This window comes from Solanum lycopersicum, chromosome 9, assembly GCF_036512215.1.
Source record: "Solanum lycopersicum chromosome 9, SLM_r2.1".
In the NCBI taxonomy this organism is placed as follows: Eukaryota; Viridiplantae; Streptophyta; class Magnoliopsida; order Solanales; family Solanaceae; genus Solanum; species Solanum lycopersicum.
In genome coordinates this window covers 903,585-926,126 of record NC_090808.1, presented here as the reverse complement: position 1 = coordinate 926,126, position 22,542 = coordinate 903,585, and the positions used below count along the sequence as shown (strand labels likewise).

General features: G+C 37.2%; 2 protein-coding genes across 2 annotated transcripts; one reads left to right on the top strand and one right to left on the bottom strand.

The window, feature by feature from the left end:
- The first annotated feature begins 4,970 nt into the window (after nt 1–4,970).
- Nucleotides 4,971–11,939, top strand: LOC138338226 (uncharacterized). Its single transcript, XM_069288990.1, has 2 exons — nt 4,971–5,151; nt 5,707–11,939. The coding sequence occupies exons 1-2, from the start codon at nt 5,056–5,058 to the stop codon at nt 9,055–9,057; spliced, it is 3,447 nt and encodes a 1,148-aa protein (XP_069145091.1). The 5' UTR covers nt 4,971–5,055; the 3' UTR covers nt 9,058–11,939.
- A 2,328-nt stretch (nt 11,940–14,267) lies between these two features.
- Nucleotides 14,268–22,137, bottom strand: LOC101245392 (uncharacterized). Its single transcript, XM_004246692.5, has 11 exons — nt 21,669–22,137; nt 18,795–18,951; nt 17,952–18,430; nt 17,607–17,828; nt 17,176–17,502; nt 16,733–17,086; nt 16,549–16,629; nt 16,365–16,469; nt 15,899–16,270; nt 15,160–15,291; nt 14,268–14,834 (listed from the first exon to the last, which is right to left on the bottom strand). The coding sequence occupies exons 1-11, from the start codon at nt 21,981–21,983 to the stop codon at nt 14,697–14,699; spliced, it is 2,682 nt and encodes an 893-aa protein (XP_004246740.2). The 5' UTR covers nt 21,984–22,137; the 3' UTR covers nt 14,268–14,696.
- Nucleotides 22,138–22,542: the final 405 nt, after the last annotated feature.

Genomic DNA, 22,542 nt, shown 5'->3' with positions numbered 1-22,542 from the left:
TGATTTAAATAAGTGAAGTTTATCCTTTGTTATGTTCTTATTATAGCTTTAAAATTATAATTTTGTGAATATTATTTTTAAAATGGACCACACAAGGAAAATTTTTGTTGAATTATATTTGAACATGCAAAATATTACAACAACATTTATTTATAATCACTTTGGTCAGTTTGAAAAATGGAGGAATATGACTTTAACATAGTGTTGTAATTAAAAGCAATGTTTTTAAGGTAAAACGTCACTGTGAGTAACGTTTTATAGCTAAATATATTCTAAATTTGCAGAAGTCGAAGGCCCGTGATTGGATTCTTAAAAACGGGAGTCAAAGTAACATTTTAGGTGTAAAACGTTACTCATAGTAACGTTTTACAGTTGAATGATTTGACTCCGCCTTGGCAGGATTGGAGTCAGTGGCCCGTGATTGGATTCTACAAAAACGTACTCTTGAGTAACGTTTTACACCTAAAACGTTACTCACACTTACGTTTATGCGTTTAACGTCGTCAACCCGTTAACTTTTTGTCCGTTGAATTTTTATAATGAAAATATCCTAAAACGTTACAATGAAGTACGTTTATACTAGTTTTGTGAAAAAAATTAAAAGCGTATTATTTTAGTGAATTAACTTTAAAAATAGCTCATTTTGGTCAAAAACTCCTTTATTCTATTACCCCGTCATAGAATTTTTAACAAACTAAGTCATTATATAAAATAATTTATCAAAGTAATATATTTTTCTAAAATTTTACAAAACTATTATAAACGTATTTCACGGTAACGTTTTAGGGTATATTTTATTTTTTAAAAACTAACAACATTAGGTTGATATATGTTACTGTAAGTAATGTTTAACTTTTAAAACGTTATGTTCAGTAACGTTTTAATCCTACAACGTTACTGTGAGTAACGTTTTAGGAGTAAAACATTACAGTGAGTAACGTATATCAATCTGACGCCATCAACTTTTAAAAAATAAAATATATCCTAAAACGTTACTGTGGAATACGTTTATACTAGTTTTGTAAAATTTTAGAAAAACATATTAATTTGGTGAATGTCTTTATATAATGACTTAGTTTGGTTAAAATGTTTAACTGGTGATGTATAATAATTATTGAATGTTCTTTTAAATACAAAATGTCATAGGGTGGTTGTTACTTTGATGAGTAAAAATGTATTTAGTTAAATGAAATAAAGATTAATACTATTTAAGGACTAAGATTAATAAAATCACAACAAATAAATGACTTTATTTTTCCTTAAAATAAAAAACCTCTTACTTGAATTTACTTTAGGAATTACGATAAAGATTCAATTCATATCCTTGTATTTATTAGAAAAATATAACGATGTAGTCAAACTTATTTATTTTCCTTTCATACTTATTCTTGAATTTATATATGATTATAATTATTTAATGCATATATATTTTTTCTAATAAAAACAAGATTTTCAAATAATGGTACACACTTCTTTTTTTTATCTATATAAACAACATAGTTCGTTCACAATTAAAAAGGCACATTCTTGTACACATTTAAAATACTACTTTACTATATGATGAAGAAACAAAGCAAACTTTTTAAGATCCTTCTTTTTCTGTTTTTGACAACTCTTTATTATTCTTCGAGTCATGCAATTACGAATAGAAAGATATTGGATTTGAAGTCTCGAGTCGAAATTAAAACATCTTCAAGTGTTTTTGGTCAAATGTTACCAAAAGGTGTACCAATACCTCCATCTGCTCCGTCTTGTAGATCAAGTCCTGGCACACCTCCTTCATGTCCCATGACACAACCAGAGATCGTGGACGTTGTTGCGAGCCTCACCCCCTAATATATCATTTAAAGCGAGTTATATGTCTCATGGCACAATCAGAGATCGTGGACGTTGTTGTGAGCCTCACCCTCTAATATATCATTTAAAGCGAATTATATATATATATATAAGAAAATTAGTGTTACTTTGTTGTATGTCCATCTAGATCGATGTATCATACTATTGAAATCGAATATTTGATTTTATCTACTAATTTGAAATTACTGAAATGAAATAGATTGGAAATTTATTGATTAACTTCTTATTTTAATTTTTTATTTTAAAAAAAAAAGATAATGGTTTTTCATTGTTTATGGTGAATAGACAATAGTTCTTGATTGAGGGGCTATGATTTTTGTAAATACAAGTTAGAAAAAAAATAAGAAAGAATTTTTTTTCCAAAATTCCTTAATCTTTTTATATATGTTGAAGGTTGTATACATAAATTTGGTTGAGTCTCATTTTGTTTTTATTAAAATCTGAATATTTATCTTAATGATTTAGACATTTTTTTAGAATTTAAACATTGAATAATTTAGGTTATGTATGTTTTAACGTACAAAGTTTCTCTATAGGTACATAATAAAAATATAATTTAAATAAAAATTAATCAAATATTTACAAAATTGAATAATTGATGTCCCTCGTTATTATTTTTCAATAAGCGGTGTATAAAAAAAATACAAATTAAATAAGGATCTTAATTTTGTCAGTTTAGGAAATTCCTAACAGATATTTTCAAATGGTAATTTCAGCTTAACATGATCGATAATAAGAAGAAAAATATTATAAAAAAAAATTGAATAGCTTACCATTAAAATTATTATAATATTTTTATTAAATAAAATAAATTTTATAAAAATAAAATATCAATTCAACTAAAGTAACATTAAATTTAATTGATCATAAATTACGTAACTTTATTTTTGTGTGAACGGATTGATTTTTAATACAAAAAGTTAAAATATACTTGAAACACATAAAAGTAAGAAAAATATTTGAATCATATTGCAACATAGTTATAGACGAATTAAAAAGTTACTGAGATCTTATTTTTGTTTGGTTTTGTTTAATATTTGATTTTCTATCTTTAGATTCATCTAATAAATATATGCTTGCATCATTTATGACGTTACATATTTTGTAAAATCTATAGAAGGTCTTAAATTGAATAAATTACACTTGTTCGTAAAAGAAGATGATTACTATGAATAATTATATATTCATAAAAAACATAATTCTTATAAAAAGTCATATATTCATAAAAGAACGCGACTTTTATAAATAATTATTTCTTCATATCCATAAATGTACATAGTAAAGAATACCAATGAGATCACACACACAAATACGATTAATTTTATTTGAAAGATTTATATACAGAGAAAAAGAGAAGAATTCCATTTATTTTTTCCTTTCTACTCCACTTCTTCAAGAATTTAAAGATCTTGTCTTCTTTATCCTCCTCAATGTGATGATAAAATAATGTATTAGAGATTATATTTTGCAATAGAAAATAAAATAATTGAAACACATAAAATAAAATGTATATTCAGAATAAATCATGTATTACTTATCTCAATTACATAAAATCATCATACAGTGACAAAATATTAAATTTTTAGAATACATATAGTGTCAAGGTGTAAAAAAAATAAATCTTAAATCAAATATTTTTTCCGGACAATATAGAGTTGTAACGACCTGTTTAGTCGTTTGAGCAGCAGACTGAATTACGGGGAAAAACTGGCTGAGACGACGTGTGTCCCGACGGACCGTCGTTGTCACGACGGCCCGTCGAGGGGTTGTCGTTCCAGGACACTTAGAATTCTTCAAATTGGATATTAAAATCGACTCTCTGTAAATTGTGACGGACCTGCAGGACGTGCCGTCACAGCCACGACGGACCGTCGTGAGCTCCCGTTGCAAAACACTTCAACTTTTGAGAATTTGGTGCAAGAAACGAGTTTCTGACCGTCATGACGGAGGAACAGGACGGACCGTCACGGCTGTGACGGGCCGTCACAGGCCACTTGAGCTCGAGGGAGCTGCGACGACCACCGTGACGGACCGTCGCAGGCACGACGGCCCGTCACAGGTTGCGCAGTCCCAGGCAAAATAGGATTCCTCTACACGTTTTAGGGGTCGTTTTGGACTATTCTTTCCTTAATTATAAAGATTGAGGGTTAATATTAATAAGTCTAATTACTTAGGGGTTAAAAGGGGTAACCTTAAATTAATTAGGGGGTTTATTTGTCCTCTTTTATTCTTAATTAATTGTTAATTAGGGTAAAGGAAAGAGGGTTTGAATAAAACAAAAGAGAAAGAACAGAAAGAAAGAGAGAAACGATTGAGAGAGATTGGACGAGAAGAAGAGAGCTTTGGGAAGATTAGCTTGTTGATTCCAATTCTTCGGTGGAGGTAGGTTATGGTTTTTACGATTTTCGTAGTGACTCTTAATAGTGAATAATATGTGTTGATGATATTGTAAACCTGTCTATATGCTTAATTGTGTGTGTGCATGAATATGATTATGTGATTTTGATAAAACAAGCATGATGAGAACCCTTGAATCCTAAATCTTGAAAGAAACTTTAATCTACAATATTAATGATGATGTCTCGGTATAAAAGAAGGCTTGATGAATTAAAGTAATGGGATTGATGATGCCTTAGTATAGAGAAGGCTTGATGAACGGATAGAATGAATTTAGTGGATCGGAGTGTCACGTACCGACACATAGTATTAGTGGATCGGAGTGTCACGTTCCGACACATAGTATTAGTGGGACGGGTGTCACGAACCGACACGTAGATATAGGGGATCGGAGTGTCACGTACCGACACATATAGGGGATCGGAGTGTCACGTTCCGACACATATAGGGGATCGGAGTGTCACGTTCCGACACATATAGGGGATCGGAGTGTCACGTTCCGACACATAGTGGTAGGGGATCGGAGTGTCACGTACCGACACAAGAGGAATAAAGATAATGAATCTCGGAAGATGATAATATACTCAACATAATGAACTTAATCCCCAAATGAGTATGGTAATGAGGCTTGAGCCCTCATGAATGAACTTGATGGTATTTATTGACGATTATGATACTTGTTGTTGCTACATGTTGAGTTTATAGTTGCTTTATAATATTACTTGATATATATTATCTTCTATTTTGAGTTGGCCGATGATACTTACTCAGTACGTGTGGTTGTACTGACCCCCTACTTTTATGTTTCCCTTTGTTATTTGTGTTATGCAGCAAACGTTCCGTCAACTTCGACTCAGCAGTAGATCAAGCCAGTCTTCACTCCATCGGAAATTCAGGGTGAGCTAATGCGTCTAGCTTGGACTGGATCTTCTTCTATAAGTCTTGATGCCTTGACTTCCGGCATGGACTAGTTTCTTATGTATTTTTTTTTAGCTTCTTAGACATTCTTAGATAGTTTAGATTAGTAGTTTGATCATAGATGTTCTTGTGATGATGACTTCCAGATTTTGGGAATATTAATAATAGTTGAGTTGTTTTATTTATGAGTTTAAGTCTTCCGCATTATTTTCTGTTGATATTATATTGAAATGTTAAGGTTTAGATGGGTTGGTTTGCTCACATAGGAGGGTGAATGTGGGTGCCAGTCGCGTCCCCGATTTGGGTCGTGACAAACTTGGTATCAGAGAATTAGGTTCATTGGTCTCATCACACAAGAACAGGTCTAGTAGAGTCTTAAAGAACGGTAGGGGGACGCCTTTACTGTTCTTTGAGAGGCTATAAGACTTTAGGAAAATTCCTTTCTTTCATTCTTTCTTTCGTGCTACTACTTGAGTCCAATTGGTATCTAGGTGATACAAATTGGTATCTGACCATCTTCATTCTATTTCGCAGATGGTTAGAACTAGAGCAACGACCGCACCAGCAGCGACAACGGAAAGACAGGAAACTACTGAGCCAGCCACTGGGGCTGTGGCTCGAGGAAGGGTAACGGCAAGAGGCCGTGGAAGAGGTCGTGGGAGGACGTCCTCTAGAGGGAGAGGACGAGCCCCTAGCCCATCAGATGCTAGGGCGGTGACTCCTCCACCGACTGAGGAGGTAGTAAGAGAGGGTGAGGAAGGGGAAACTGAACAAGTGCAAAATGAGGAATTGCCACCCCAACCTACCCCAGAGATGATCAACCAAGTACTTGCTTATCTTAGCGGGTTGTCTGATCAGGGTCAGGCACCTCCAGTGGTTTCTGCACCAACACCTCCGGTTTCAGAGATACGACATGCGGCTACTATGGCTCCCCGCATGGATGCAACATTGGGAATAGGCACATTTCCACGTCTGACTACTGGGCCTATTATGACAAACGATCAACATGAATTTTTCAGTAAGTTCTTGAAACTGAAACCTCCAACCTTCAAGGGTGCAGAATCTGAGGATGCTTATGATTTTCTGGTTGATTGTCATGAGCTACTACACAAGATAGGGATAGTAGAGAGGTTTGGTGTCGAGTTCGTGAGCTATCAGTTCCAAGGGAACGCCAAAATGTGGTGGCGTTCACATGTTGAGTGTCAACCAACGGAGGCACCACCAATGACTTGGGAATCATTCTCCACCCTGTTTATGGAGAAATATATCCCAAGGACTTTGAGAGATAGAAAGAGGGATGAGTTCTTGAGTCTGGAGCAAGGTAGAATGACGGTTAATGCATACGAGGCTAAATTTCGCGCACTATCCAGATACGCCACCCAACTCTGTTTCAGTCCACAAGAACGGATCCGCCGTTTTGTGAAGGGGTTGAGGTCAGAATTGCGGATCTCAGCCTTACAGATAGCGGCAACAGCAACATCCTTCCAAGAGGTGGTAGACTTTGTGATAGAGGTGGAAGGAGTGAAACCGGATGACTTCACCACAACGTCTACATCAAAGAGGTTTCGAAGGGGAGGTGAGTTTAACGGTTCTTATTCTAGAGGACAGAACTCCGGAGGTCACTCAAAACGACCAATTCAGTCTTCATTACAGACTGTAGTTGGGGGTCCGCCTCAGAACGGTCAACACTACTCCGAGAGACCTATGCCTGACTCCAGAGAGTGCTATGGATGTGGGGAGATTGGACATATTAGGAGGAATTGTCCAAAACAGAGTTACAGAGCCCCAATGGCCAGAGGTAGAGGTGGTCATGGTAGAGGCCGCTTTTCTGGAGGACGTGGTGGTCGAGGTAATGGCGGTCACCAAAACGGCAGAGGTGATGGGCAAAACGGAGCCACTACTACACAACATGGTAGGGGCAACGGACAGACAAATAATGGGGCTCATTGCTACGCTTTCCCTAGGAGATCTGAAGCGGAGGCATCAGATGCTGTTATCACAGGTAATCTTTCGGTTTGTGATTGCATGGCATCTGTATTATTTGATCCCGGATCCACATTCTCTTATGTATCTTCCTCATTTGCTAATGGTCTAAAATTACATTGTGAATTACTTGACATACCTATTCGTGTTTCTACTCCGGTGGGTGAGTCGGTGATAGTTGAAAGGGTATATAGGTCTTGTTTGGTGAATTTTGTGGGGAGCAACACTTATGTAGACTTGGTTATTTTAGAAATGGGTGACTTTGATGTAATTCTGGGTATGACTTGGCTTTCTCCGAATTTTGCGATTCTGGATTGTAATGCTAAAACAGTGACGTTAGCCAAGCCTGGGGCAGATCCGTTAGTGTGGGAGGGTGACTACACTTCCAATCCGGTGCGTATCATCTCATTTATTCGTGCTCAGAAAATGGTTAGTAAGGGTTGTCTAGCTTTCTTGGCACATCTCAAGGATGACACTACCCAAGTACCTTCGATTGAGTCAGTTTCGGTAGTCTGTGAATTTTTGGATGTGTTCCCTGCAGATCTTCCCGGTATGCCACCGGATAGGGATATTGACTTCTGTATCGATCTTGAACCGGGTACTCGCCTCATTTCTATACCCCCTTATAGAATGTCTCCCGCGGAGTTAAGAGAGTTAAAGGCTCAACTTCAAGAATTGTTGAGTAAAGGCTTCATTAGACCAAGTGCATCTCCTTGGGGTGCTCCGGTTTTGTTTGTGAAGAAGAAAGATGGGAGTTTCCGAATGTGCATAGATTACCGACAGTTGAACAAAGTAACTATTAAGAACAAGTACCCCATTCCTCGCATTGATGACTTGTTCGACCAGTTACAAGGTGCTTGTGTCTTCTCTAAAATTGACTTGAGATCCGGTTATCACCAATTGAAAATACGAGCAACGGATGTGCCAAAGACTGCTTTTCGAACTAGGTATGGGCACTATGAGTTTGTGGTAATGTCCTTTGGTCTTACGAATGCCCCTGCTGCTTTCATGAGTTTGATGAACGGGATTTTCAAGCCATATTTGGACCTCTTTGTGATTGTGTTTATTGATGATATACTGATATACTCGAAGAGTAAGAAAGAACATGAGGAGCATTTGAAAATGGTGTTAGAGTTGTTGAGAAGGAAAAAGCTTTATGCGAAATTCTCCAAGTGTGAGTTTTGGCTAGATTCAGTGTCCTTCTTGGGACACGTGGTTTCTAAGGATGGAGTGATGGTGGATCCATCCAAGATTGAGACAGTGAAGAATTGGGTAAGACCTACAAACGTGTCAGAAATAAGGAGTTTTGTGGGTTTAGCTAGCTACTACCGCCGATTCGTCAAGGGATTCTCTTCTATTGCTTCCCAATTGACGAACTTGACTAAGCAAAACATTCCATTTGTATGGTCGGATGAGTGTGAGGAGAGCTTTCAGAAACTCAAGACTTTGTTGACTACCGCGCCTATCCTCACCTTGCCGGTAGAGGGTAAAAACTTCATTGTCTATTGTGATGCGTCCTATTCGGGTTTGGGTGCAGTGCTAATGCAAGAAAAGAATGTGATTGCTTATGCTTCGAGGCAATTAAAGGTGCATGAACGTAACTATCCAACTCATGACTTGGAATTGGCCGCGGTAGTGTTTGCACTAAAGCAATGGAGACACTACTTGTATGGGGTTAAGTGTGAAATCTATACGGATCATCGTAGTCTACAGTATGTCTTCACTCAGAAAGACTTGAACTTGAGACAGAGGAGATGGATGGAACTACTGAAGGACTACGACATCACTATCTTGTATCATCCGGGGAAGGCTAATGTTGTAGCGGATGCTCTAAGTAGAAAGGCCGGAAGCATGGGAAGTTTAGCTCATTTGCAAGTTTCTAGACGCCCATTGGCTAGATAGGTGCAGATTCTGGCTAATGACCTTATGAGGTTAGAAATAAACGAGAAGGGAGGATTGTTAGCTTGTGTAGAGGCAAAATCCTCTTTTCTTGATCAGATTAAGGGGAAACAGTTTGATGATGAGAAACTAAGGCAAATTCGAGATAAAGTGTTGCAAGGAGAGGCTAAGGAAGCAATAATCGATGGGGAAGGTGTTTTGAGGATTAAGGGAAGAGTATGTGTACCCCGCGTCGATGATTTGATCACCACTATTCTTACAGAGGCTCATAGTTCCGGATACTCTATACATCCTGGTGCAACCAAGATGTACCGCGACCTAAAGCAACACTTCTGGTGGAGTAGAATGAAGAGAGATATTGTTGAGTTTGTTGCCAAATGTCCAAATTGTCAACAAGTAAAGTATGAACACCAGAGGCCTGGAGGAACACTTCAGAGAATGCCCATTCCTGAATGGAAGTGGGAGAGAATCGCGATGGACTTCGTGGTTGGTCTTCCAAAGACATTGGGTAAGTATGACTCTATTTGGGTGATTGTTGATAGGTTAACTAAGTCTGCACATTTCATTCCGGTCAAGGTGACTTACAACGCAGAGAAGTTAGCCAAAATCTACATCTCAGAAATCGTTCGGTTGCATGGAGTTCCACTCTCCATCATATCAGATAGAGGTACGCAGTTTACTTCTAAGTTTTGGAGAACATTGCATGCAGAATTAGGTACTAGGTTGGACCTTAGCACGGCATTTCACCCTCAGACCGATGGTCAATCTGAGCGAACGATTCAAGTGTTGGAGGATATGCTTCGCGCGTGTGTAATAGAGTTTGGGGGCCATTGGGATAGCTTCTTACCTTTGGCAGAGTTTTCATACAATAATAGCTATCACTCCAGTATTGACATGGCTCCATTTGAAGCATTGTATGGGAGGAGGTGTAGATCTCCCATTGGTTGGTTTGATGCCTTTGAAGTTAGACCTTGGGGGACTGATCTGTTGAGAGATTCTATGGAGAAGGTGAAAGCTATTCAAGAAAAGCTTTTGGTGGCACAAAGTAGACAAAAGGAGTATGCAGACCGAAAGGTTAGAGACTTGGAGTTCATGGAAGGTGAACAAGTCTTGTTGAAGGTTTCACCCATGAAAGGGGTGATGCGGTTTGGAAAAAGAGGTAAGCTAAGTCCAAGGTATATTGGACCATTTGAAGTGCTTAAGCGGATAGGGGAGGTGGCTTATGAATTAGCCTTGCCCCCAGGGCTGTCCGGAGTGCATCCGGTGTTTCATGTATCCATGTTGAAGAGATACCACGGAGATGGAAACTACATTATCCGTTGGGATTCAGTTTTGTTGGATGAGAACTTGACTTATGAAGAGGAACCGATTGCTATATTAGATAGAGAAGTTCGCAAGTTGAGGTCGAGAGAGATTGCATCCATCAAGGTTCAATGGAAGAATCGACCGGTTGAAGAAGCTACTTGGGAGAAGGAGGCAGATATGCAAGAAAAATACCCACATCTGTTTACGGATTCAGGTACTCCTTTTCGCCATTGTTTTTCCTCTTTTGATCGTTCGGGGACGAACGATGGGTAAATTGGTATCTATTGTAACGACCTGTTTAGTCGTTTGAGCAGCAGATTGAATTACGGGGAAAAACTGGCTGAGACGACGTGTGTCCCGACGGACCGTCGTTGTCACGACGGCCCGTCGAGGGGTTGTCGTTCCAGGACACTTAGAATTCTTCAAATTGGATATTAAAATCGACTCTCTGTAAATTGTGACGGACCTGCAGGACGTGCCGTCACAGCCACGACGGACCGTCGTGAGCTCCCGTTGCAAAACACTTCAACTTTTGAGAATTTGGTGCAAGAAACGAGTTTCTGACCGTCATGACGGAGGAACAGGACGGACCGTCACGGCTGTGACGGGCCGTCACAGGCCACTTGAGCTCGAGGGAGCTGCGACGACCACCGTGACGGACCGTCGCAGGCACGACGGCCCGTCACAGGTTGCGCAGTCCCAGGCAAAATAGGATTCCTCTACACGTTTTAGGGGTCGTTTTGGACTATTCTTTCCTTAATTATAAAGATTGAGGGTTAATATTAATAAGTCTAATTACTTAGGGGTTAAAAGGGGTAACCTTAAGTTAATTAGGGGGTTTATTTGTCCTCTTTTATTCTTAATTAATTGTTAATTAGGGTAAAGGAAAGAGGGTTTGAATAAAACAAAAGAGAAAGAACAGAAAGAAAGAGAGAAACGATTGAGGGAGATTGGACGAGAAGAAGAGAGCTTTGGGAAGATTAGCTTGTTGATTCCAATTCTTCGGTGGAGGTAGGTTATGGTTTTTACGATTTTCGTAGTGACTCTTAATAGTGAATAATATGTGTTGATGATATTGTAAACCTGTCTATATGCTTAATTGTGTGTGTGCATGAATATGATTATGTGATTTTGATAAAACAAGCATGATGAGAACCCTTGAATCCCAAATCTTGAAAGAAACTTTAATCTACAATATTAATGATGATGCCTCGGTATAAAAGAAGGCTTGATGAATTAAAGTAATGGGATTGATGATGCCTTAGTATAGAGAAGGCTTGATGAACGGATAGAATGAATTTAGTGGATCGGAGTGTCACGTACCGACACATAGTATTAGTGGATCGGAGTGTCACGTTCCGACACATAGTATTAGTGGGACGGGTGTCACGAACCGACACGTAGATATAGGGGATCGGAGTGTCACGTACCGACACATATAGGGGATCGGAGTGTCACGTTCCGACACATATAGGGGATCGGAGTGTCACGTTCCGACACATATAGGGGATCGGAGTGTCACGTTCCGACACATAGTGGTAGGGGATCGGAGTGTCACGTACCGACACAAGAGGAAGAAAGATAATGAATCTCGGAAGATGATAATATACTCAACATAATGAACTTAATCCCCAAATGAGTATGGTAATGAGGCTTGAGCCCTCATGAATGAACTTGATGGTATTTATTGACGATTATGATACTTGTTGTTGCTACATGTTGAGTTTATAGTTGCTTTATAATATTACTTGATATATATTATCTTCTATTTTGAGTTGGCCGATGATACTTACTCAGTACGTGTGGTTGTACTGACCCCCTACTTTTATGTTTCCCTTTGTTATTTGTGTTATGCAGCAAACGTTCCGTCAACTTCGACTCAGCAGTAGATCAAGCCAGTCTTCACTCCATCGGAAATTCAGGGTGAGCTAATGCGTCTAGCTTGGACTGGATCTTCTTCTATAAGTCTTGATGCCTTGACTTCCGGCATGGACTAGTTTCTTATGTATTTTTTTTTTTTAGCTTCTTAGACATTCTTAGATAGTTTAGATTAGTAGTTTGATCATAGATGTTCTTGTGATGATGACTTCCAGATTTTGGGAATATTAATAATAGTTGAGTTGTTTTATTTATGAGTTTAAGTCTTCCGCATTATTTTCTGTTGATATTATATTGAAATGTTAAGGTTTAGATGGGTTGGTTCGCTCACATAGGAGGGTGAATGTGGGTGCCAGTCGCGTCCCCGATTTGGGTCGTGACAAGAGTATTGAAAGAATTTCATAACGTTAATGTAATTATTATTATAGTCATTATTAAAATAAAAACATATATGATAATAACTCTTCAAAATTTAACTTTTTTATATAAAATATAACTTTCAATGAAGGAATATCAATTGATACCTGTCATTACCTTATATGTATTATCTTTATAAATTTGAAATTAATTAATTTTTTATCTTTCTTAGAGAGATTAATTAATCACTCAACTGTTAAATGACTCATAAATTAACTCCCCAACTTCTTAGTGATTAAGTCAAAATTATAACTCCCCAACTTCTTAGTGATTAAGTCAAAATTAGGATTATTCTTGATTAATCTTCCAACAAAAAAGGAGGTCACTAAATAATGTTCACACACATTTTGGATTTATATAAATAGCATAGTTCCTATACAAAATTATAAATTAATAATATTTTCTCCACATTTTTAAAAGTTCTAAATATTATTAGCTTTATGATATGATGAACAAAGAAAGTAGACTTTTTAAGTGTCTTCTGTTTTGGTTTTTGACAACTCTTTGCTATTCTTCGAGTCATGCAATTACTATTCATAGAAAATTATTCGAATTTAAGTCTCACATCGATAATTTTGATAACATGCAACCAAAGTTTGTCCCTTTACCTCCATCCGCTCCATCTTGTAAAACAAGTCCTGACATGCCTATTTCAACGATATGTCCACCACCTCGACCTCCACCTCCACCAACGGCTCCCACCTCATTACCGCCTAGTGCACCACCTACGAGGACGGACGACGGTGTTGTCCGGCCATCGGAATTATATGTATAGTGGAGTTTGTTTTATTATGGTGTATGTGCATTTTAAATTGAATGTATAATCAGCTTTGTTAAGGAACCAAAATGGCATTAAGCATCAAAATAATTTAATATGGGTGCTTGATTTATATTGAAAAAATATTATGAAAGTTCTTTGCAATTTACGTCCTTATAATTTCCTTTTTTCTAATTTATTATATTTTTGTATATGTTATTTGCCTTTTAATGTTTACACCCCCTTTGAGACATCTAGGAATTATCTGGTAGATGAATAAGTTATATCGAAATTATAATACGAATACATAACTATCCTTTCCACAAAAGAAAATAGAGGTATCGAAAATATCCTTAATTTTGGTGCAAATTATTCGTTTCATCCTCAAATTATTGACAGTTTCAAAAACGCTCATATACTTGACTAGCTGAACTTAATACACCCTAAATTCTAGCCAAGTTTAGATTGTTCTCAACACTTTTCTCCACGCTCCTACAAGAGTTTGAGACTATCAATCCTACAAGAGTTTGAGACTATCAATAATTTAAGAGAGAAACAAATAATTTGTGCCAAGTTTCGAGTGTTCTCCGTACTTCTCTCATAAATATAAGAAAGAACACATATTTCAACTGTTTTTGGATATGTTCATGGTTTGGTTTTTCTCTAAAAGTTGACCAAATCAATTTACTCGATTCTGCAAATGTTAGAATCAAATCAAATTAATTAAGTCAATTTTTTGCTTAGAATTTGCCAAAAGTTTAAATAAATGACAAAGTTATTTTCTACCATAACAACAATAATTATTATTTGAGATTGGGATTTGTTTGGCACATAAACATTTAATACTCAATATTCGTTTTAACAAAATCATAGCTAAATTCTAAACTTGCAACAAATGAAACAAAATTTTGTATCCCCTCTGCTTCACTTGAACCAATTATACATATATTAAATACTTTCAAATCCCATAATAGCTACTTCACTTAATACACTCACAAGAACTATATAACCATCTGCTAAAGTAATACATTAGAACCAAAAATAAAACTCCTTTTGCTGCATCTGTGAAGAGTAAAGCATTGCATTTTCATGATCCGCGAGCCTTCATTGTGTAAAACTGCTTCTATGAAAGCAGAAACAAGGCCCTAACTGTGAAGACGAAACAAGAACATGGCAAGAAAGACCATGAGTACTGATTTATCAACCAAGGGATCTCGGAACTGCAGATTCTCCATACAGATTTCTTCGTGAGAATGTCAAACCTCATGGTTCTCACCCCCACAGTCTATTTTGTGGGTTTGCCCTTACTTTTACCACCCTTCTTTTTCTGCACACCACCACGTTTGTGGTCCTGTCCTTTTTCATGGGGATTTACCTCCTTGAATTTGATTGGCTTTATGATACTACCGCTCCTCTTTACCACCTGTAAGAATTATAACATAAGGAAGCAATCACCTAAACAACCTCAAAATTGTAGTCCCAAAGCCTAATTCCTCCCCCCAAGAACAGAGAAGACAACAAAAGAGAACCTTTTATACACAAAAATTAAAATTGAAGGACTAAAGACGAGGAATAACTTTAATGCAATTGGGTTTTAAATTTCAGATGCAGGCCTTGCCTTTTCTTTTTAGATATTTTGGGTTTGGATAGGTGGGAGGGGGGTTTCAGAGACAGGATCGTATAGTTCAGGAAATTAGAATATAGATAGATAAAGAAAAATAAAATTAGATAGTATGCTTCGGACAAACCTCTGGGCGGATAAGAGCTGGAAGTGCTGTTCCGGGGTTGAATTCAGGTCCAATGGGCATCCGAATGCTCCCCTCAAAAAGTTCTTGGGAAGTAAACGGATAAGGTAATGTTGGCGTGTATAAATTCTCAGCCTGCATGGCAAAATAGAAATTCAGTAAATCGTGGCAATAGTTGTGCACTTTAAGCAAAGACAAGCAACACCGAAGACATAGCCTTCCGTACAGAGAAGCATCTGTCGGACAGGTCTGAGACAGATCAGGAAACCATCTGAAGAACAATTTGTCTTCTGGATAAATAATGAAAAATAACAAAAATGCATGTTGCATAGTGTCTGAACATCTCCGGCACAGACTACATAACCATTACCAAATTACATAAAGTTAAGAATAGTGTCTCCTGCAAATGAATGATGGTGAAGTTGAAACTCTACTCTACTGCTTTCTGCATTTCTCTGTTCTTTTGTTTATCTACTTTGTTTGGTTAGCAATCCAACTTCTCTTTGATTGCAGAAAGATGATTTTTCACTTCACCAAATACTTGGTATATTTTAATCTCACTAATTTAAAGCCAAGGGAAAAGGCAAATAAAATATACTATTATCAGGCATGCACATGAAATCTGCAATCACTATTATAAAGCCTAAAAGTTTAGCCTCAACATCTAAAATCAAAATTGGCATCAATCACAAGAATGTTGATTCATAAATCAGGTTTAAAATGAAGTTTGTCAATGACCAACCTTTTTATCCCTCTTTTCGGAGATGATAACATGATTCAGGTTAGCATCCTTCCTCTTCTTGAGAGCTTCTTCCCTTTTCTTTTTGGCATTATCATGTTCTTCAAGCATCCAAGAAGGCGGACCTCTCTTCTTTTGTATATTGGTCCATTGTCCCCAACCAGGCAGTAAAACAGGCTTCTCAGGCTCTGGAACTTCCTCATTCAACGCATCTTGTTTTTCTCTCTCAAAGTCGTCTTCAACATCATCACCAGCAAAAGCACGCCGAATAAGCTCTTCTTGAGATGGGATTTCATATGTGGACTTAGTCCCAGATGTTAAAATTCCATCAACCATTTCTCCTCCACTATCAGTATCGCTATCCTCATAAATTTCCTGCAAGCAAAATTAAGAGTCAATAATAACAAACAGTTCAGACAAGTTTGCATTGTGGATTCAGCATACAAAACTTTTGTAGTTCAGAAATTACCTCCCCATCAGGTTTACTCTCAACAGGTTCTGTGATCTGTAAAGAGGTTGCACTCTTTGCATTTGCAGATTTCTTCTGCTTCCCTTTAGCTGATGAATCATTCATCTGTTCAACAAATACACCAATAAGACTAATGTGGCCAAAAGGAGTGAGAACACTGATTTTGAGACAGCAAAAGCTCAACCTTTTTCCATGAGTTGGCTGCAAAAATGGAAACTTCGTATGATGTCTTTGAGCCTGGGTCTCTCGCAATGTCGTCAAAACTCTGAAACAGGACAAAGTCAAATTTTAATCACCACAAACAACGCAGAAAAGAGGGCAATATGATATGGTACTACAGGCTTTGATGAAGTATGCAACGCAATTACCTTAAACAGAGAATCATGATTAATCTCAGACTCTTCACGAAGTAAATTGGGATCAAAATGAACTTCCCTCTGAGATAAATTATTTTCTTCATGAGCACTGATGCCATTTTCTCTGGCATCTGTCTCGCCTTCACTATCACTGTCACCATAATAATTGTCTGATGTCGCTTTCTTTTTGGGTTCAGGTGCCTGCTCTTTTTGAGCACCAAAAACCCTCCTGCCAGTCAGAATATTTGTTTCTTGAGTTTTTGGCTCGTTCTTGTCTTCTAATTCCTTCAACGATGACTCAAACTCTTCTAGAGCAAGCTTTGCTTCTTCATTGGCCGCCTCTCTCCTTCTTTTCAATCCACGTACCTGTGAAATGGGAGTACCATAGATGAACTTTCAGGCCTCAAAAAAATTAGAGCAAGCCGGGGGTGCAAAGGAAAGACTGATAAAATTACCATGAAAGGTAAAGAAAGCACTCCTGATGCTGGCAATTCTTCGTCCCCTTCTAAGACTGCGGCAGTCTTTTCCTTCGCTTTCTTCAACAGTTTTACTGCAGCATCCTGATCTGATCCATCAGAGGCCTCATCAAGGTCATCCTCATCACTGCTTTCTTCACTACTACTGCTCTCATTCATATTATTTGCTTTTCTGGACAAAAGGGCATGTTGATTCAGTTGTTCAGCAATAGCAGCTCGTGTTCCATCATCTTGCACATCCAATCCACGTTTTAAGATGCGCTTTGCCCACTTGGAGCTATTCTTGTGCTTCAAAGTCAAGCGTTCCTACATAAAATTTCGTGGCAAAAGAGACCAAGTCAATCAGAAAATAACCAGAAAAGCAAAAGTGACTCCTACGCGAGTTTCACACAAGTAATGAATGAAATTACCTCTGCCCTTTTGAATTCTTGTTTCATGGCCTGCTCTTTAGCTGCTTCTGGATCTGTTTCAGTTGTAGTACCTGCTTGTTTCAATCTATCCTTTTTTAGCAAACGATGATACACTTTTGACTTTATCTTCTTGACTCGTTTTGCCTTCATTTCATGACGGAAAAGAAGACTACGCATATTAGCAAGCTGGTCTTGGCGCTCCCTCACATCTTCTACGGATATCTGCCGAAGTGATTAACATTAAATATAATACAAAAATTTACAGGGACCTTTTTCCTCTAAAAACACTGAATGATTAACCATCTGTCGGAATAATAAGTGTGTAAAAGTCTATGACCTCCATACCTTATTAAGTTCAAGAAGTCTTGCACCATCTTTTCTATGAGCTTCAACGACCTCATGGTCATCAAAAAGAGAAGCAATTTTTTTCTCAAAATCACTTCTTGGTTCAAATTCAGCAGCGATTTCTCCTACCGTAGAATATCCCACGTTCTTATCTTTGCCAAAATATATAGTCGGTGCCTCTCTGTTTTTTTTGACATGAGGTTCCCATTTTGTAACATCCTTCTGGATAAAACCATAAGCAGCATCTCTTTCCAATCTTTCTTGATCCGGTTTCGGAAGAGGTGCATGAATAGGCATGGACTTCTTCTCCATCCGACTCATGCTCTTTCTAAGTTTGCTATGGTCAGACTTCCCATGGAGGGGGTCCAGAAGGTCCTGGATGCTAATCCGGCCATCCCCATCCAAAATATCACGACTGGGATTATACTCGGACTCCGAATATGCCTCAGATATGATAACGTCATTTTTCTTCTTCTTGCCTATCATACAGATCTAGCTATCAGTCCTCCTCATCATGGATTACACAATATATCAAAATAAATGACATGTGATGACAAAAAATCCTCTTTTATCCCCACGTTGAGGACTGAGGAGAATGCACTGTCTTGTGGAAAGCAGGGCACTTAATAAGCATATTCTCCAACAAAATAAAGGGAAAGAAACATGGAATTGCACAAAAAAGAGGGGAAAACTAAAATTTAGTTGATTTCCACATCACATGTACAAGCAGCACATACAAATCATGGTTTAAAAATATATAAACGGATTGAGTTTGACAAAACACATCATATTCTACTAGTAAATGCAAGCATGAAACTCAAGAAATGTGGGTAGGAATTATACCATCAAAAGCATCAGTTGGAAGTCCAGTAATTTCTTGCAACAATCGTGAATGCCTTCCATCATCCTCTTCCTCTTCCTCTTCCTCTTCCTCTTCATCTCCTCTCCGACCACCCTCATCATCCCCACCATCTTCTTCATCCGAAGGTACATCTTCATCCTACATAAGAAAAAAACAATGCCTATAAATCCACCATAACCAAAGACAAAAATATTGTGGTATTTCCATCTTCTGCAGACTGCAGCTAATGCAAATCAAAATTTGAAAGGGAAAAACAAGTACTACAAAGCATCAAGATGTTCTTGCCTTTTGTAGCTCATGGTAAGGTTTCACATCCCTCCACACTTATGTACAAGTAGTCAATATTTACAACCAATAAAGTTCATTTAGATTTGTGTGGGTGGGTGGGTGGGATCTAGTGTCCCCAAAATTCCCACCAATAGAACATTAACGACTGCAAATAAGAACATTGCTTGGTAGTGGTGCGAGAGGCAGGCCTAAGTAATCATAATATCAATTCTTTACGCACAAGCATTTCAGTGTTTAGAAAGAAATATTATCCCATCTGTAAGCAAGGACTATGAATCGAGTTAATTTGACATGCATTAGCTAAAGATAACAGGATCTACACATCCCAAAAAGGAAGGAGTAAAATTAAATTGCATATAGTTTCATCAGGCAAACATTGTTTCAGACACTGGAACAAAGTTCTATATAATTAACCTCAGTGACTAAACCAAACAAATATACAGAGTTAAATGATACAAGGATATAAGGTCACAGTAAGTATATTATGATATCATATCAACGAGTATGAATCTCAAATTAAAAGGCAGAGCTACATGGATCTTCCATATACATACTGTTCTATTTTCTTTTTTCTCTCGCTTTTATTATTGGGATGGTGGCTGGGAAAGCTACATTGATCTTCACTTTTTCACCGGGCACCAACTACCTCCCATCAACACAGGTATGTGAATAACTATGCCCACAAGGACTTAGGGAGATTGATAGTAGGGATGACAATAGGGCAGGGCGGGGTAAGGCTGGTTAAGTCTTCCCCTGCTCAGTTATTTCCCTGCCGTGCCCCTTTAAGTAACTGCCTTCCGCCCTACCCTGCCCTGTTTTACCCCCCATTTTCAGATATAACATCAATGAACTACAAAAATTCATTATCATATTAACTGGAAAAGGACAGTGTCAAATTTTGAATGTGAACATATAACATATTTTTCCATTAATTATAATAATCATAATGAACTTTCTTGAATTAATGTAAAAGAGAACCACAGGTAATGTGTTAAAAGATTAACATCAATCATTCGGCAAGATATTGTTCTACATTTGGTTCCAGATGAGGACTATGATATATTATACATCATGTGTATAAGCTGTTACTCAAGATGTTTGAACCTTCCACGCGTTAATGTCAAGAGCTTTCCACATGTTATCAATGTCAAACTGTAACAAATGTGGTCTTTGCATACAGGGAAAATCCAGTCCAGATGTGGCCAGATGGGTGATATATGCTTAGAATATTCTCCGACAAATGATAAAATTTCAGTTTAACTCACGAGTCTTAGGCAAGCTGCAACCTTCCCTGCCCCACTAACTATTTTCCTAAAACGAGTTTTCCCCTGCCCTGCCCTGCCCTGCCTCGTTAAGGCTCTTCCATGCTAAGTTGCTCAGACTTGGGTGCGGGTTTCCGATACAGGTGCGGATCTAGAGGTCAGATCCTCAATGATCTAAATTATAATATTTGGAGATAAGAATCCATGTGTGCATTCAGATATGGGGATTCCGCTAAAGATAATTCAAATATTTAAAAATAGAGTTATAAAACATAAATTATGAGTTATTATGTGAAAATATTGATCCAGAGGAAAATCATGGAAGGAGATAAAAAGTATTTTATTTTCTTCAATTTCACAATATTTTTTTATTATTATTAAAAATCATTGAATCTGTCCACAATTTCTCCCTCAAAATTGGTCAAACTACCTTTTCCTCTATCTTAGAATTTGAACCCTCCAGGATCTTCACCGATCCCGTGTTGCTCCAATCTCAAAAAAAATGTCTTTTAAGACAAAATTAAGGGCTCCCCAACCCTAGAGGTCATATACATATTCTACGTACCAGCACATAAACATACTAAAAAGACTCCTTCTAAACATAGAGCTATAAGTGTAGCACACGACTAAGTCTTAGTACTAATTAGTTAATATCACTTATAGTATCTTTTACTTTTGGTTGCATGATTGCATCGTGTTCTTTTGCTACAGATTTCATGAGATTGAAGTTTTGAGACAACTTTCTCAGTGTTACTTTAGGTTTACCTCATCCACTTTTAACACTTCCAATCATTATAGTGTCACAATTACAAACCAAAGGCGCTTGGAGTCATATGTGTACTTGACCAAACCATCCTAATGCAGCCTTCTTTTATTTATCCTCTTTGTTCAACTAGTAATAGAGGTCTACCTAGTAGATGAACAAAACCATCCTCATACAGGTTTCATCCTCTTTGTACAACTAGCAATACAATCAGATGTAATCATCTCCATTTAGTCTATTCAAATACCAACCCAAAAGACAAAAAGCTCTAATATAACCAAAAAGAATACAAACATAACATAACTCCTCCTGTCAGTTAAACTGGTAAGACTTGTTCTTTATCACAGTAGCATTATAATTAACAAAAAGCATCATTACAAAGAGATTATCAGCTCCCAGAAAGGCCAAAGAAGCTATTACAACTATCAACATAACTAATAGTACCTTCGTAAACCTCTATAACAATGGAATGAGCTTAGCAGAGCAAAAATTAACAGTGAAATTTGCAACCAAGAACAATCAAATTGAAATGAAATAAATACCTCAAACTCCTCAGGAAGCTCATATTGATAATTTTCAACAGGGTCAAAGCGTCTATTCTTCCTTGACTCCTCTTCAGCTACCCCTTCTTCATACTCATACAAGTCATTAAGAGCATCATCAGAGCCAATTTCTTCATCGGAATCTGCGTACCGTTTCGGTAATTGAAGCTCCTTTAACATAGCATTAGGCAAACGAGGACCGGACCTTTTTCTTCTACCATCTTTTCCTCCACTTGAACTTTGATTTTTCTTCTTAAATTCTCTTCCTTTGTTTTGCCTATTTGCTTCTCTTCTTTTTCTCTTCGTCCCCGCCATCACTGCAGATCAATTACCGGTACGCCGCGCCGCCGGTAGACAAGCTTTGAAGGGCGGCAGTTGAAAGAAGGAGAAGGGTTTAGTTGAGGCCCTAACAGTTTTAATTTTTTGGAGGGTTTTTTTTTATTTATTTATGATTCAATTAATAAATTCTATTGTATTTTTTGTCCTACCTTTATTTATTTAACTTTTTGTCCTTTATTTTTATTTGTCGAAAGTGATTTTGAATTAATTTTTAAAGTTTAATATATTAGTTTAATATTATAAACAAAATATTTAAATATTTAAAAATCATTTGAAAAGTATTATAGACGAGAGAGAGTTACTCGGATTGGAGCTCCATGGTAAGGTAGAAAAAAAAATTGAAAAGTATTATAGATTGCAATATTTTACATATCAATATAATGAAATAATACATCTTATTTTTATGTTATTTAAAAGTAACTCACATAGATAGAATGAGCTTTCGAGTTGAATTATTATTACTTTTCGATCATTGGTTTTAAATTTCTGAAGCTTTTGAGCACTTTCGACTCTTTAGAGGCGTATTCAGAATTTC